At 37.7% G+C, this 17,426-nt stretch overlaps 1 protein-coding gene across 20 annotated transcripts in view; it reads left to right on the top strand.

Moving 5' to 3' along the window:
* Nucleotides 1–17,426, top strand: part of DCAF1 (DDB1 and CUL4 associated factor 1) — an 89,935-nt gene that overhangs the window by 16,579 nt on the left and 55,930 nt on the right. For 19 of the 20 annotated variants that reach the window (XM_045050770.1, XM_045050763.1, XM_045050741.1 and 16 more), the window contains 4 exons: nucleotides 1,185–1,302; nucleotides 6,184–6,260; nucleotides 8,384–8,457; nucleotides 10,876–10,989. In XM_045050770.1, the coding sequence (XP_044906705.1) occupies nucleotides 1,185–1,302; nucleotides 6,184–6,260; nucleotides 8,384–8,457; nucleotides 10,876–10,989 (383 nt within the window). Of the gene's footprint in view, nucleotides 1–1,184; nucleotides 1,303–6,183; nucleotides 6,261–8,383; nucleotides 8,458–10,875; nucleotides 10,990–17,426 lie in introns of those variants that run through there. The other variant, XM_019822224.3, reaches the window with a different exon arrangement.

Raw genomic sequence — 17,426 nt, 5'->3', positions numbered from 1 at the left:
TATGGAGTGGTTGCTATTTCTGTGAAAACAAATTTTGCAGGGAAAGTCTGACATTTTGATCTTAAGACTACTTTGGCAAAGAAGTTGGTCTGTAAGCCATCTAAACCTTTGAGTCTCATTTATCCCTTTTGGAGCCCCTTATAAATAAACTTCTCTTCCTCATGTGGATGTCTCATGGCATCTCCTTCAAAGCTTGTCTCAGCTCCCTGTCCCTCTGTATCCATGGACTGACCACTCAACCTAGCAACTTCTCTGCTTCTTTCCATCCTCTCATGCTCTTCCTAGGAAATCAGCTGTGAGAGAGGTTAGGAAGCCTGGAGGATAAATGGGTTTATAATGCTCCTCAACTTTCATGTTGGTAATGATCCACTTTAGTTCTTGTCCTTTTGTTAAGAATTGACACGAATATATTGTTTATCTTTCATAGAACTTTCCCCCAAAGATTTACGAGAGCAAAATATTTTGGGGAGTGGTTTTTGCTACATTTTCTATTAAAAAAAAAAAAAAAGCTTCAGGGACCCTGGGTGGGTGGCTTAGTCGGTTAAGCGTCTGACTCTTGATTTCAGCTCAGGTCATGATCTCATGGTTCATGAGATTGAGCCCTGCATTGGGCTCTGTTCTGATAGTATGGAGTTTGCTTGGGATATTCTCTCTCTCTCTCTCTCTCTCTCTCTCTCTCTCTCTCTCTCTCTCTCTGTGTGTGTGTGTGTGTGTGTGTGTGAGAGATCTTCCTCTGCTTGTGCACACGTGCTCTATCTCTCATTCTCTCTCAAAATACGTAGCTTCAGAATTTTGGTCCTCAGAGATCTAAGTCAAGGGATTTTTCTATGTGTGGTATGTAGACATATGCATTTTTGAGGAGAGAAAGGGATCCCAGCTTTTTGTCTGATTCTCAAAAGGGGTTCCTGATCCTAGAAAGGTAAGAATCACAGTTTTCATCCAGTTTGTCTCATTTGACAGTTAAGCAAACCGAAGTTGGGAGGGGGTGAGAGGACTTGAAGAGTATTCCGGCTCCCAGTGCTGGGTTTCCTACTGTACCACAAATGAAATTATCTGAGGGGGGTCTCAGAGTTAAGTTTTTGTTGCTTGCTCATCCCTTTTCTCCCCCTTTATCACTGTAGGAAGTATGTCCAGTTTATTTGCCTGTGTTCATGTGTTATTTACTTATATTTTTGACTCCTTAGGCCAAGCCATGACTACAGTAGCGGTGCATGTGGACTCCAAAGCTGAGCTCACTACCCTGCTGGAGCAGTGGGAAAAGGAACATGGCAGTGGGCAGGACATGGTACCTATCCTTACCAGGTATAAACAATTATATATTTTTAAAAATTCATTTAAAAAAAGGGAAAAATTGGAGAATAGGGGAACATTTTTATCTTGAATGTGAATTCTAAATCCATCTTTATCTCACTACTTCTTGAAGCTCTTACATGTCTTACTTTTCCTTTGAGGCTGTTCTTAATCTCTTTCTTTAGGTTCTTCTCTTGTCTGTGTTTCAATCCTAGGGTTTTGTTAGTGGTTCTCTTTTCTCTTCACCCTGAATATTCTACCTAGTTTTGTTCCTGTCCATGATTTAAAACATTATTCCTAGGTTCAGTTTAAAATTTCTATTTCTGCTTCAGACTCCTCTTTTTAAAAATTTCAGACCCTTTTCTCAGCTGCTTGGTATACCCATCTTTACCTGGCTATTTGCAGACACCTGAAACATACCATGTCTACAATAGAGCTTATCATATTCATCCTGCCTCCTCCTCCTTTCACTCCCTTTGTACTCCCTGCTTGGTGTACATAGTTTCAAACTAAAAACCTGAAAACCATCTCCCCAGTGTATTCCTCTCTAGTACAATTTAGCCCCCAAGCAGGATTTCTGCTTTTTCTTCTTCCCTATTCCCCCTTACCACTTTATTTGTTAGATACTGATCATGTCTTGATTGGCCTCTTAGGCAGTGTGAATTTTCTCTCCATATCCAGTTTACCCTCCTCCAATACATCCTTCTATTGGCTGAAAGAGTCCTCTTTCTAAACACAAATCTGATTTTTATGTCTTTGATTGTAATTCTTCTCTGACTCCATTTTTCCTACAGAATAAAATATAAACTTTGCAGAGTAGTCTAGGAAGCCATTTATGATTTGGCCCCCGCTTCCCTTTTCTGCCTCATAGTATTAGTCTCTTTCAGTAAGGAATAGTACGGTATTTTCTAATGTCTGTGTTCCTTTGGCCTGAAATGCCTTTCTTTGGTATGCTGTCTGCCTGACAATCAGTTTTGAGAATCATGTCTGTAAAACCTTCTCTGACTTTGACATTCCCAGGTAAGTTTGGGCACTCCTTTTTTTCTTTTTTAATACTTCTGTCATTCATATATATGTATATGTATGTGTGTATATGCACATATACACACACACACAAAATGTGGTATAATTCCCCTCATTTTAACTCTAATCACATTGTACTATAATTCTTTTTTTTTTTTTTCATGTGTCACTTTACTAAATTGTAAGTTTTTTAAAGACAGGTACTACACCTTTTTTATTGGTGTCTTCTTGGACAATGACATGTGCATGCCTGGTACATAGTAACTATGTGGGACATAATTTTACTAAATGATTGTATTAAACAGGAGAATGAAAAATAAAGGCTGGAGAGGGATGCCCATGGTTTTTATAAAGAGGAGGTCACTGGAACATGGGGATCTTTAACATCTAATCTTTGATACAGCAGAGAAAAAAGCCTTTTGTTTATGCAATGATGTATTCTATAGGAATAAAGAGAACTATGATCTTTTGAAAGTTTAAATAGGGATAAATGCTTTGTTGCTGTTGATACATGGGGAACATGTGAAAAGTGCAGTTTATTTTTTTTTTAGGAACAGGATTATTGCTGACGGGTGGAAAGTGGATTTTAATTTGTAGAGGCATTGGAGATTAAGAACTACTGATCACAAGATACTTGAAATGCAGCCACAGTGAATTAAAGAGTCTAAGTATTGTGCAGTTAAAATATGAACTATTGCTGTAACTAAAAGAAGAGAGTCATAAATAGGGATAACAATGTTAGTGGTAGTTTCACCTAATTGGAAAAAGTATTTTATTGAGTACATATACTAAAGATACTCAGCGTTTTATTTTGAAGAATATTTCACATTCATGATCATATTTGACCCTCCACTTAGTCACTGTGCTGTGATATTCAGTAGTGCAAAGCCTAGAGGGGCTCTGTCTTCAAGGAGATCACCATCTGGGGGGCAACTAGCAGATACAAAACAATGAGTAGTAGTACAAATTAATATCTAATGAGGTGTTAAATTGGGCAGTATGGTTCCTTAATATTGCAATGGTTATGAGTATGGAAAGAATGTTAATGAGTCAGTTTCTTTTATTCACTCAGCAAATATTTGAGGACCTTTTGTGTGTTGCAACTATCAGATACTTCCCTGAACCTCAGTTTCCTCATTTGTCACTAAAAGTATCACTGAGAGCTGCATTGTTAAATGGCACCCTTCTTTGGAGCTACTTGCAAAAGACAGCCAGACAGTGGAGACCTAAGCTTAGAATTTTGGGTTTTAACTCCTAATTCCTGTGGTAAAGGTTTTTTGGAATAGGGAATTGAAAGATGGTGGGTATAGCTTGATGAGAAGCAGAGAAAGAAGGTTTTCTAGGAAAAGTGAAAAATGTGACTAAAAAAGACATTGAGGGGAGAAGGAACTGGGGCATTTTTTTTTTTAACTTTTATTTATTTATTTATTTTTCCAATATATGAAGTTTATTGTCAAATTGGTTTCCATACAACAACCAGTGCTCATCCCAAAAGGTGTGGGGCATGTTTTTGTGGCAGTGAGGAAAGGCCCTCTACCATAGTGAAGGGCGAATATAAGGTAGGAGTGGAAAATAAAGTTACATGGAGCAAGATCTTTAAGGATATTCAACGTTAGACAGGTTTAAGAGCTAGTAGGATGTGTTAAAAGTCCAGTATTTTTGAAATGGGCAATTCCCGTCATCCAAATTGTGGGTGTGGTAGTTCACTGGATATTTCCTGAAGTTCTTTCACGTGTGTGGTCTCTTCTTTACCCCCACCTCAACTGACTGCATGTTTTGGGTGTTTTGGTATATTCCATGAACAGCAAATGAATTTCAGGCTTGCCTCTTCTTTTATTTGCCACAACTTTCACTACTTTTTTGGCAGTTTTCCTAAGAAAAATATGTTTTTTTATCTTAGACTTTTTATTTACTATTTATGTTTTTTTATTTATTGTAGTCAAATCTTTGACTTGATTCTGTGAAAAGAGACTGGAATTGGGCCAAGCTATGTGAGCGTTACCCAAGTTCTACGGTTTGTTTTTTCATATTATTGAGACATGTACTGTACAGTACTCTGCTTGATGGATTCTTTACTTGCAAAACTATCATCTATATCACATTAAAGAACTTGAGTACTACCTCCATAAGACTCCTTCCTGCCCTATCCCAGTCAAATCTACCTTAAATTGTTTTTCTGTTTGTTTTTTTTCGATTCTCAGTTTTCATTGTAACCACACTTAACTAGCTCTCACATGTAAGGTTTGTTCAAAGCAGAGTACATATATTACCTTAAACCTGAAGGAAACTCTCTAAGGTAGGGACTATTCCCCTCATCTTACAGATGAGGCACAGAAAGGTTAAATAACTTGATCAAAGTCACACACAGTGGAAGAGGTATAATTTGAACCTTAGCCATCTGGCTCCAGAATCCATGTTTTTCATTTCTGTGCTGTATTGCTTAGTTTCAACTGAAGATACTAGTAGATCTTATGGTATGTAATTCTAAACATTTTATGTCACAGCCCTTTGTGGCAAAGATAATTCTCAGAGTTTAAAGGGAAGGGTAGAAAAAGTAGAAATACTTTTGAGACTTACTGGGGAAAAATATACCAGAAAGGGCAAGAGTTTTTGCAGGTTGCTTAACTTTTAAGACTAGGAAGTATGGTTTTGTAGACATAAAGCATATAGGAGAGTTTGAGTTAGGACAGAGCATGACAGATACTGGAGAGTGTGAAAACCTTGTATTTGATTGTCGTTACAGTAGGTTAAAATATCAGTCTTAGAGTATTCAAAATGTGATTTTTCTTATTTCAAAAAGAAGGCATGAATAAAAAAAGACTATTGATACATGTAACAAATAACGTGGATCACTCAAAATATGCTGAGCTAAAGAAGCCAGTCATAAAAATAGTGTAAACAATTCCATTTATATTAAATTCTAGTACAGGCAAAACTAATCTGTGATGATAGAAAGCAGATGAGTGATTGCTTGGGATATGGGTGGGAGCTTAGGAGTGGGGGTGGGGGGAAAATGTCACAGGCTGAAGTAAAAGCACTTAGGGCCCTGAAAGAATTGTGAACTCTCTGAAGAGGAGAGAAGACCATGTGACTGAAGCTTATTCAACTGGAATGGAGAGTAGAAGTCAGAGATGCCAACAGAGGCTGGGTTAGTATAAGCCATGGTCATACTTGGATTTAATTGAGGTTATTGTGGTAAGTTGCTGGAAGTTGGAGAATGAATTGCCAAACATTGAAGCAAGAAGTTTGGAGAAAAGGCTGTCGCAGGTGGTTCAAGCATTTGATGATGGTGTTCTGGGCAGGGATAGGAATGGTCAAGATTTAAAGAAATGATTGAGGGTCGCTGGGTGGCTCAGTTGGTTAAGTGCCTGACTCTTGATTTTGGCTCAGGTTATGATCTCATGGTTCTTGAGTTTGAGCTCTGTGTCAGGCTCCATGCTGACAGTGTGGAACTTATTTGGGATCCTCTCTGCCCCTCCCCTTTTTGCACTCTTTCTGTCTCAAAATAAACAAAACTTAAAAAAAAAAAAAAATGAAGTCAGGAGATACCTGTGTAGGTAGTGCCAAAAAGAATTGTTGTGGGAGTGAGGAGAAAGGGAAGGTTTTAACGATGACTCCTAGGTTTTTGGCTCCTTGAGGGGATGGTAGTCCAATTTTTTGAGACAGGCAAGTGGAGAGAAGAATGAATTTGGGAGTGGACATTGTTTTATTTAGATCTCTGTGTTCATTAGGAAAATATCTTTTTTTCTCACTTTTTACTAGTATTTTACACTTTGTTGAATTGACTATAGTAGGTGGTGGTACATTTTTTTTTTTTTTTTTTTTTTTGTATGCTTGTCTAGAGTTGACCCTGTCTTCCCTTTGTGCTAGGATGTCTGAATTGATTGAAAAAGAAACTGAAGAATATCGTAAGGGGGATCCAGACCCATTTGATGACCGACATCCTGGTGAGACCTGTGTTCTCTTAAGCCTGGTTCTAATTTTCTTACAAAAGAAGATAGCTTAATAGGAAAATTGAAATAGCATCTTTCATGCTAAGTTTTAAGACCATCTAATTGTTAAAATATTGCTCAAGGTGAGGTAGTAAGGAAAAATAAATTTCTAGAAAAATTGAAATTTTTGTAATATTTACATATCAAATAGAGGATAACTAAGGAGCTAAATTATGTAGGTGTACCTTATTGACTCCATTGATAGGATTACTTAGAGGAAAATGTTCTCCCTTTCTGACTTTTAACACAGAAGATATTATTCTCTGTGCTTTAATTTTTCAAACAAGTTTGAAACAGTTATGAACTTGGATTCTTTGAAGGAATAAAAGGGATAATTACCGTTTTACTATGAGGAAATGTAGTTGAATACATTAAGTGCCTTCCTTTTAGTTATGAAACGGATACTTGGAACCTTGAATAATAAATAGAGTTCTTGATGTCTGCTTTAGTATCTCAGCAGTTGAAGTATGCCATTTCATGTTAATTTGGTTTTATTTTGGGCTAATTAGAACCATGACAATCCAGTCTGCTTTGGCATAGAATTTGGTATGATACAGAACTATATGAGACTTGAGACTTTGCCATTTTATGTCTTCTCTAAGAGTACCAGTGGGAAAGCTTAAATCAAACTTTCTCTGTGTGAAGTGAGAAGCAGTCCTTTGTGGAAAAAAGAGATATTGTATGTGTGGAGAGAGATGAGAATGAGTGGGACTTATAAAAATAAGAACATTGTATATATACCTGAATGGTACAGGGTTTATTTCTATTTCCTAGACTTTTATTCTCAAATATAAGTAAGCTAGGCATTTCAAATTGAGTGTCTAGTTATTTATGTGATATTACCTGTTGCTCTTGTCCTAGACATCCTCACTTGTGACTTTGGAGGACTATTCACCTATTTAACTCTTACCTTCAGTGAGGCAATCAGAGCATAAGTATAAATGTGAATGTGAGAGAAGAAACTAAGTTAACTTATGGGGTTATGAAAAGAATTAAAAGAGGGATGATCATGCTTAGTGACCTTGGAAAGGCCTTGGAAAGGATGAAATGGTATGAAGAAGAGAGAGACAGAATGATGATTGATACACTTTTCAGGAGAAAATTTTAAAGGCAGTTTTTTCCTCCCTACCTCTTATGTTATTAGGTATAATTTCTATTAATAAAAGTGAGGATGCCAGTTTTGTCATTTATTAAGAGAGAAAGGTAATCTGAGGTCTTCATCTAGTTTTTATGATACCATTCTGTAACTTTTCTTTTTGTGGTTTACCTTGGAATACTGATTATAGCTTGGTAGAAACTTCATAGCAGTGGCTCACATCCTCTCTTTATCCTAAATTGTATTTTGAGTTTGACTAAATTTGCCACTCTAATGATCTTAAAGGAAAATTAAAATAGATGGTATCTGTTTTAAAAACCAATAATTCTACCAATCATTAATTCTTTTACCTGTATTGAGTAGATTCTAGGTTCCTGGCCTTTCTTTTCTCCAGGAGCTGAGAAGTTAAGATGGCCAAACTTATCATATCTTTAGAGTTGGTATTACTTAGTGGGATTCCCTTCCTGTGCCTGCCCCCACAACCTGGAATATCATTACAGGTTTGAGGATGCATTTCTGCTACTTTTGGTATATAGTTGAAAAAGAGATTAGATTTGGAGTCTTATCTCCTCCAGGCCACCCATCAAAAGAAGTGCTTCCTACCTAAATCTGGCTGGGAAATCAGGGGTTTTCTTTCTCTTAGGCTCCTTTATGATTCTTTTTTAGACCTTGTGTACTCTTAGTAATGCTGGTCTGGGTCTACTGCACATTTATTTAGTTTGGCATGGCTGTGTAGGCAATGTGCTGGGAGATGGGAAAGTTAGAGAGCAGTGTCTCAAGTTTTTATATTGTCACTTTTAATTTTAGAGAATGTTTCTTATGAAATCTGATTCATCAAAAAAGTTTTTCTTTGTTTCTGTTTATTTTTGCTGGCATTTTAATGGTACTTGTAATAACCCAGGTGCCTTTCCAGAGGTCTGAGTTGCTTGACTGGGATGACTTACTCATTCCTTTGTTTGTTCCTCCCCTCTTCTTTTGGTAGGTCGAGCTGATCCAGAGTGTATGCTGGGCCACTTGCTGAGAATACTCTTCAAGAATGATGATTTCATGAATGCAGTAGGTTTGCTTCTTACTTTTCTCCAGAGATTATCATCAGTGGATGCTATACCTTTATTGTTTGTAAATAGTTTGTTTTCTCTTGAGGTCTTGACAAAGTTGGGAATAGTGTGGGTAGATTTTGTTTGTTTGTTTGTTTGTTTGGTATTTGTTCAACAAGCTAAGAGTCGTCATGGATTTCTTTCTTACCAAAGTCCTGGTCGTGGCCAAGGTGTTTTCTCTTTGGTGTGTATTTTCATTGTTTGAATATGGCAAGGACTCCCAAGGCATCTGTACTCATCCTAGGGCAAGATGATTTTGAGTTTGGGAATATAGACGTTTTCTTGAATTTCTGAATAGAAAACTCAAAGTGATGTATGTATGAGGCATGATTCTGCACTGACACTGTGGTGTGTGCATTGGGCATGTGGAGGGAGACAAAACTACCTTCTCTAACTCAGGGCTGTTGAGAAATAAATGAGGTGGGGGGAATATATATATAGCATTCACAGGGCCTGAGATAGTAATTATTCAGTAAGTTGTAGCTGTTAGGTTTGTTTTTGGAGGCCAAATTGCATGATCCTTGAGAGCATGGGCTTTGGGGTCCATATTTTGGGTTTAAATGGAACTTCACTGTTCACTGGCAGTTTGATCTTGAGGCAACTTAAGCCTCTCCAAACTTCATTTTCTCCAAGCTTTATTTTCCTAATCTATAAAATAGGGATGATCTTCCCTTTAAAATATTTTTGTAACCCTTGAATGAATTGAGTCATGAAAAGTGCCGTGCTCGCTTTGGCAGCACATATGCTAAAAAAAAAAAAAAAAAAAAAAAAAGTGCTTAGCACAGAACTTGGTACATGAGGGCTCAGTAAGTACTATTATTATTATCTGTACTGTATTAACTATTATTCTCTGTATTGTATTAACTCCAGTTTATTTCTTGATCACCAGTGTCTCTTCTCTGCTTCTCTGGAAATGTTGAGCTGTCCTCTAGATATCCCCACTTGGATATTCCCCACAGGCACCTTGAATTCCACCTGTCTAATTGTGTGCTGTATAGTCTGTTTCTCTTGTTCTCTAGCTCAGTAATGATGTCCTTGTCTAGCCAGCTAGACAACTTTATTTTTCCAAGTTCTCTTATTCAGTTAAACTTACAGGTCTTATCATTCCTTTTCATTTAACTTCATAAATCCCTCCATTTCTTTATGTCCTTGTTGCCAGACCTTAGTTTAGCCACTACCATCTCTCTCTTGGTGATCGTAATAACCTCTTAACTGATTTCTCATCTTGTCTTGTTCTCTTCCAACCTATTCTTCACTTTATAGCCCAGAAATTTTTCTAAAATGCAAAAAGTGATCATGGCATCCTCTTGCTTGTAATCTATTAGTGGTTTCCCATTGGCCTCAAGATGAATTTTAAATTCCTCAGTTTATAAACCCAATCTCTCTGGCTTTTGTTCTTTTAATTTTAAATTCTTGCCCTTTGTCTCGCCTCTCCTCCCCACTCTTCCTTAGCTACTCCTACTTGTCCTTTACATTCTAGCTTGAAATCCCTCCCCCTCTAAGCCTTTCTCTGATTCCTCTGCAGGGGTTGTGTGACCTCCTACAGACTTCTGTAGCATCGTATACTCATGATATTTGTTTTTCCAACTGTCACTTCTGTTGGATTATGAACGCTTTGATGGTGGCACTACATCTTATTCACTGTTGTATACCCAGCACGGAATACAGTGCCACTTAGTAGTAGAGATTCAATAATATTTGAGTACTAGAAGGAAGTTTTATTAACGCATTTATATATGTTTATAATTTGTATATAATATTAAATGTATTTATAGTAGAAGTACAAAATTCAAGTTTTTCATTAACTATTGTCAAGAATCTGGAGGGGGTTGGTTGTCTTGCCCTGCTTTATCCTTCTGAAAAAGTGTATGTAAGAATAGGGGTTAAAAAAAGAATAGGGAGTGATTTCTTCTGGATACTCTTTTTTTGAGAGAGAATGCATGTGCCCAAGTGGGGGAGTGGCAGAGGGTGAGGGAGAGAGAGAGAATCTTAAGCAGGCTCCATACCCAGCTTGGAGCCTGACATGGCCTCCCATCTCAGGACCATGAGATCATGACCTGATTTGAAATCAGGAGTCAGATGCTTACCTGACTGACTGAGCCACCCAGGCCCCCCTTCTTGATATTCTTTGAGCTTTAATTTCTGTGGTTGCTGATTTGTTCTTTTGGGAGGATTTGACATTAAAGCTGCAGAAGAAATATATGATCCCATCATGGCTCAGTGGGTTATAATAATTAAGGGTTTAATTAGTAATTGTTAGGTATAATCTTCTTAAATACCTCTTAGGGAAATGATGGGAATGTATTGAGTTTATTAGACTTCATTAATTTGCCTGGGTTGAATTTCAGATGAAAAGTATTCCTCTGTTTTTTTACAGCTGGTGAATGCATATGTGATGACAAGCCGAGAGCCCCCTTTGAACACTGCAGCTTGCAGACTTCTATTGGACATCATGCCAGGGCTAGAAACTGCTGTTGTCTTTCAAGAAAAGGTACTTACTAGAAAGAAAAGTCATTTTATTTTTAAATTGAATGTTGATCTGTTTGATTTGTCTTTGTTAAGATAATTGTTACACATTTTTATAACAATAATGTTATAGAAATATAAGAAATCAATAAAAATATAAGAGTAATTGTTTTCATGAGTACTTATTGCTTAGGTGCTATAGTATATCTTAAGTCTTAAGATTGTATGTTAAAAAAAATAAAAAAAAATTTTTTTTTAATGTTTATTTATTTTTGAGACAGAGAGAGACAGAGCATGAATGGGGGAGGGTCAGAGAGAGAGGGGGACACAGAATCTGAAGCAGGCTCCAGGTTCTGAGCTGTCAGCACAGAGCCCGACACGGGGCTCGAACTCATGGACCGTGAGATCATGACCTGAGCCGAAGTCGGAGGCTTAACTGACTGAGCCACCCAGTCGCCCCCCAAAATTTTTTTTTTAATGTTTATTTTGAGAGAGATAGAACACAAGTCCAGGAGGGGCAGAGGGAGAGGGAGACACAGAATCTGTAACAGTCTCCAGACTCTGAGCTGTCAGCAGAGCCTGACGTGGGGCTTGAACCATGAACCGTGACATCATGACCTGAGCCGAAGCCAGATGCTTAACTGACTGAGCCATCCAGGCGCCCTGGTTAAGATTGTATGTTTTTAGAATGGATTTATGATATTATCCAAACTCTTATTCTTCATGAGTTGTCTTCCTTAGTGAGGAAGGACTTTTCTACTTTGAGGAAACCCATTCTATTCTTGTGTTACTTATTTATTTTTTTTTAATTTTTGGGGGGTAGTATTTAATATTTCGTTAATATTTGAACATCTGTTTTGTGCTGTGTCTTATGGTGGGTGTTGATAATACTTTTGTCAGCAAGATGGAAGATTTCACATAATGTATTTGGGAGGGCACATACAAATAAACTGATAATTTCAAATAAGGATAAGTACTATGAAGACCAGAAAGTGGTAATTTGATAGTGACTGTGATAGTGAGTGTGTGTGTATACTTCAAATGTCAAAAATTTGTTGCTCTATTTTTAGAAGTAATACAGATATTTTTTTCTCAGCATTAAGAATTTGCAGTGTGAATTGGGTATGTCACATAATTTTCTTTTTCTCAAAGATATTAATATTTAATGTTCTGAAATAATCTGGAGGTCTTAGTGTAGTTAAATGTAGAAACCAAGTGAAAGATCTGGAAATAGATTTTCATTTAACTTTTTTAAAAGTTTATTTTTCTTTTTTTGAGCGAGAGAGTGTGTGTGCAAGCGGGGAGGGGCAGAGAGAGGGAGAGAATCCCAAGTAGGCTCTGTGCTGTCAACTCTGACATGGGGCTTGAATTCACAAATGGTGAGATCATGACCTGAGCCAGATCAAGAGTTGGACACTTAACTGACTGAGCCACTCAAGTTCCCCATCATTTAACTTTTTTTTTTTTTTAAATTTTTTTTTTCAACGTTTATTTATTTTTGGGACAGAGAGAGACAGAGCATGAACGGGGGAGGGGCAGAGAGAGAGAGGGAGACACAGAATCGGAAACAGGCTCCAGGCTCTGAGCCATCAGCCCAGAGCCTGACGCGGGGCTCGAACTCACGGACCGCGAGATGGTGACCTGGCTGAAGTCGGACGCTTAACCGACTGCGCCACCCAGGCGCCCCTCCCCATCATTTAACTTTTAAGGAAATTGTTACGCAATTGTATCACGTAAGGTATCTTAGAGAATAGCATTGTAATTAATGTTGTAATTTGCACATTGTATACAGACAAGTTTTAAAAATCTCCAATTAGTTATGTTTGTGGGAGACCAAAAACATCTATATACTTGTCAGAAATATTTTAATATGCATTTTTTATTAAATGTTTATTTATTTTGAGAGAGAGAGCATGTGCGTGACCAGGGGAGGGGCAGAGAGGAAGAGGGAGAGAGAGAATCCCAAGCAGTCTCCGAGCTGTAAGCACAGAGCCTGAGTGGGGGTGGGGGTGGGGCTCGGGCTCGATCCCACAAACTATGAGATTGACCTGAGCTGAAAGCAAGAGTTGGGCACTTAACCAGCTGAGCCATCTAGCCGCCCCTTAATATGTATTCTTTTGAAAACCAAGATGACAAATGAAGCATTTATACCAATTTATATTTGTATATGCAAGATTTGTAGAAGACTATAGATGATTTTACTGTGCTTTGTAAAAGTGTCCTGGTTGTCATTGTAGGAAAGTCATCTCTGGTTCTTTGTAGTTGCATCATTGAATATTTAGAATGAAGTAAATACCCTTTGGATGTCAGAAACACTGAGGGATTTTTTTGAGTAATAAAATTTGTTTCATAATAACTCATTTCTGGTGAGAGAAGTGAATTATTAAAGCAAAATCATATGTTAGATAGGAAATAACATAGCTTTGAATCCAGTGTCCTAGAGCACAGATTACAAACTTCTTTGAGATTGTGAGGCCTTAATGTTGGATTACATGATGATCTTTATCCTTCAGAAGTATCCTATGCAAATTTTTTGGTGTGAATCAATATTTTACTTTAAAATACAATTATAGGGGCGCCTGGGTGGCGCAGTCGGTTAAGCGTCCGACTTCAGCCAGGTCACCATCTCGCGGTCTGTGAGTTCGAGCCCCGCGTCGGGCTCTGGGCTGATGGCTTGGAGCCTGGAGCCTGTTTCCGATTCTGTGTCTCCCTCTCTCTCTGCCCCTCCCCCGTTCATGCTCTGTCTCTCTCTGTCCCAAAAATAAATAAACGTTGAAAAAAAAATTTAAAATACAATTATCACTTGTAAATTAATGAGTTAGAGATCATTATTTTTGGAAAGATGGGCTACTGGTGTTTTACAAAGCTCTGGTTCAGACTCTGCTTTACAGCAGTATTTCTTAAACTTTGTGAACTGTAGTAACATGTTTTTACATTGCAACCCAGTACATACAGTAAGTATATGAAAAAGAAGTTTTTTGAACATTGTTTACTCTTTGTGTGATACATTCTGATATTTCACTAAATTGATTCTATTTTAGCCACTATTTTTTTTTAAGTTGCTTATTTGTACTTTCAGAGATAGTGAAATAGCTTTACATTTTATTTACAATTATTTGACTGTAGTTTTCTTCATTATATTAAGCGTGTTACAGAACTGAGCACTTTAATATTATTTATGTAATAGGTTTTTTTTTTTTTTTTTAACATTTATTCATTTTTTTGAGAGACCGAGAGACAGGACAAGCAGGGGAGGGGCAGAGAGAGGGGGAGACACAGAATCCGAAGCAGGCTCCAGGCTTCGAGCTGTCAGCACAGAGCCCGATGTGGGGCTCGAACTCATGAAATGCAAGATCATGACCTGAGCCGAAGTTGGATGCTCAACCGACTGAGCCACCCAGGCGCCCTGTTTTTTCTTTTCTTTTAAGAGAGAGCGCATGTGAGGTCATGTACACATGCAGGCAGGGGAGAGACAGAGGGAGAGGGAAAGAGAATCTTAAACAGGCTCCATGCTCAGTGTGGAGCCCAATGTGGGGCCTGATACCGTGATCCTGGGATCATGACCTGAGCCAAAATCAAGAGTCGAATGTTCAACCCACTGAGCTACCAAGGTGTTCCTGTACTAGGTTTTTCCTATGGTTAAGTTTGTCAGTGTTAAGTCAGGTCAGGACTTTTAGGGACTTTTTAAAAAAATTTTTAAATTTTTATTAAAAAAAAATTTTTAATGTTTATTTTTGAGAGAGAGACAACACAAGCAGGGGAGGGGCAGAGAGAGAAGGGGAGACACAGAATCCGAAGCAGGCTTCAGGCTCTGAGCTGTTAGCACAGAGCCTGATTCAGGGCTTGGACCCATGGACCACTAGATCATGACCCGAGCTGAAGTTGGATGATTAATGGACTGAGCCACCCAGGTGCCTCTAGGGACTTATTTTTTAAGTATTGTTTTGATGTTTTTCTCTTTGAGGTTGTCCTTAAATTGTTGGAGGTGGGAGGGATAAAATCAGAGAGACTGAGGTCTCAGAAAGTATAATCTGTAAGTGAGTTTTCTCAGATTTTATATTCTGGAACATTAAGATTCCTCTAAAATGTTAATACGTGCTTTATGAAAAAAGTGTCCATGAGATCATTTAATAGGTGGATGGCTACCATTTATTAAGTGCTAGCTAGCCCTGTGCTAAGCATTTGTTTTGCATCATGTATTAATCGTCACAGCATCCTGTGAGGTAGGAAGAAAACCATGAATATATGACCTTTCAGAAGCTGAGAGGGAAAAAAATGGTTTTAAGAAAGAAGGGAAGAGACCCAGATCTATCCAGGATAACTTGGAAACTTTCCTATTGCATGCACACACAGATTCCAGGTAAATTGCAATAAACTCTTAGAGAAATCCCTAGGTGCCAGAGGTAACTGTAAAAACAAAGTGGTAGTTGAGGACAGGAGATAAAACCTTGGCTGAACAGTTGGAACTGGGACCTCAACCCTTGTGTAAAACCAGTACTCCCAAAGGACCTTCAGTGAAACAGTGCAAAAGAGAAGTATCTGCCTACTGCCATGGAAGATGACTGGTTTCTCAGTCTGTGACTCCACTCTGATGGCAGGGGGTCAGGGTGTGGGGTAGGGGTGGATAAATCTCTGAGATACCCTGGGCACAACCTTTATTTTGGTGTATGTTTGAAATTTCTGCCATATGAATAGGAACCCCAAAGTCAAGAAATTAACAAAATAATTGTCCTGAACTAACCATATTCCTTGAGTGTCTGACAAAAGCAAATGTAAAATTACTCTTGGGGAAGCTCTCATAATCCAGGCTATAATGGATTTCAGAGAACAGCAATTTCCAGGTGAAGTGAGTTCACAAAAACATTACAAAATACACCAGGAAATAATTTTTCAGGATTAGGAATTAACAATAAAAATAGAAGAATCAAATAGAACAGATATCTGAAAGATATTAGGAAGTCCCTTTTAAATGACTGGATGTGTTTTCTTTTTGGATTTTTCATTACTAGTGTATAGAAATGCAACTGATGGGGCACCTGGGTGGCTCATTTGGTTGAGTGTCCGACTTCGGCTCAGGGATCTTACGGCTTGTGGATTCGAGCCCCATGTTGGACTTTGTGCTGACGGCTCAGAGCCTGGAGCCTGCTTTGGATTCTGTGTCTCCCTCTCTTTCTGCCCCTCCCCTGCTCATGCTCTCTCAAAAATAAACATTAAAAAAAAAGAGAAATGTAACTGATTTTGTATGCTGTAACTTTGTTGAATTCATTTATTCTAACATTGTGTGTGGAATCTTAGAAGTTTTCTACATAAAATATCATGTCATCTGTGAATAGAGATAATTTTATTTCTTCTTTTCCAACATAAATGCCTTTAATTTCTTTTTCTTGTCCAGTTCTGGCTACAACTTACTATGTTGAATAGAAGTGGTGAAAGCAGACATCTTTGTCTTGTTCTTTTTTTTCTAAAATTGTTTTTAGTGCTTATTTTTGAGAGAGAGCATGTGTGCACTCATGAGCAGGGGAAGGGCAGAGAGAGAGGGAGACAGAATCTGAAGCAGGCTCCAGGCTCTGAGCTGTCAGCACAGAGCTGGACACCCATGGACCTCAGCCAAAGTCGGATGCTTAATCAGCTGAACCACTCAGTCGCCTCTGTCTTGTTCTTGATGTTAGGGAGAAAGTCTGTTAGTCTTTTTGATTGTTGAGTATAATGTTGAGTGTGTGGATTTTTCATAACTGGCTTTTATGATATTAAGGAGGTTTCCTTCTATTCCTAATTTATTAAGTATTTTAATGAAAGTGTGTTGATTTTTGGCAGATTCTTTTTGTATCAGTTGAGATGGTCAGATGGTTTTCCATTAATTCACAGTAATTTCATACTCATTGTGTGTAGTTTGGTGTACTAGATTGATTTTTGTATGTTGAACTATACTTGCATTCCTGGATAAATCCATTCATTGATCATGGTGTATAATCCTTTTAGTGTGCTGCTGTGGTATTTTATTGAGGTTTTTTTGTATAGTATTCATAAGGGATATTGTTCTATAGTTTTCTTATAGTGTCTTTGGCATCAGGATAACGCTGGCCTCATGGAATGACTTTGAAGTGTTCCTTTATTTTTTGGAAGAGTTTGAGAAAGATTGGTATTCTTTAAATGTTTAGTGTCCAATTCACCAATGAATTCATCTGGTCCTGAGTTTTTCTATTTTGGGAGATTTTTGATGACTGATTCAGTCTCCTTACTACTTAGGTCTTAATCAGTTTTTCTTTATGAATCAATTTTGGTAGATTGTGTATCTAGGAATTTGTCCATTTTGTCATTTTACCTAAGTTATTCATTTTGTTGGTATATAATTGTTTATAGTGTTTTATATGTTTTTTTTTATTTCTGCAAGATTGGTAGTAAGATTGGTACAAACTTTTGTTTGTATTTTAAAATTTTATTTGTTTTTTAAGTTTGTTTATT

This window comes from Felis catus, chromosome A2 (genome assembly GCF_018350175.1).
Source record: "Felis catus isolate Fca126 chromosome A2, F.catus_Fca126_mat1.0, whole genome shotgun sequence".
Taxonomy (NCBI): domain Eukaryota; kingdom Metazoa; phylum Chordata; class Mammalia; order Carnivora; family Felidae; genus Felis; species Felis catus.
The sequence above is the reverse complement of the archived record's forward strand: the minus strand, read 5'-3'. Positions and strand labels throughout refer to the sequence as shown.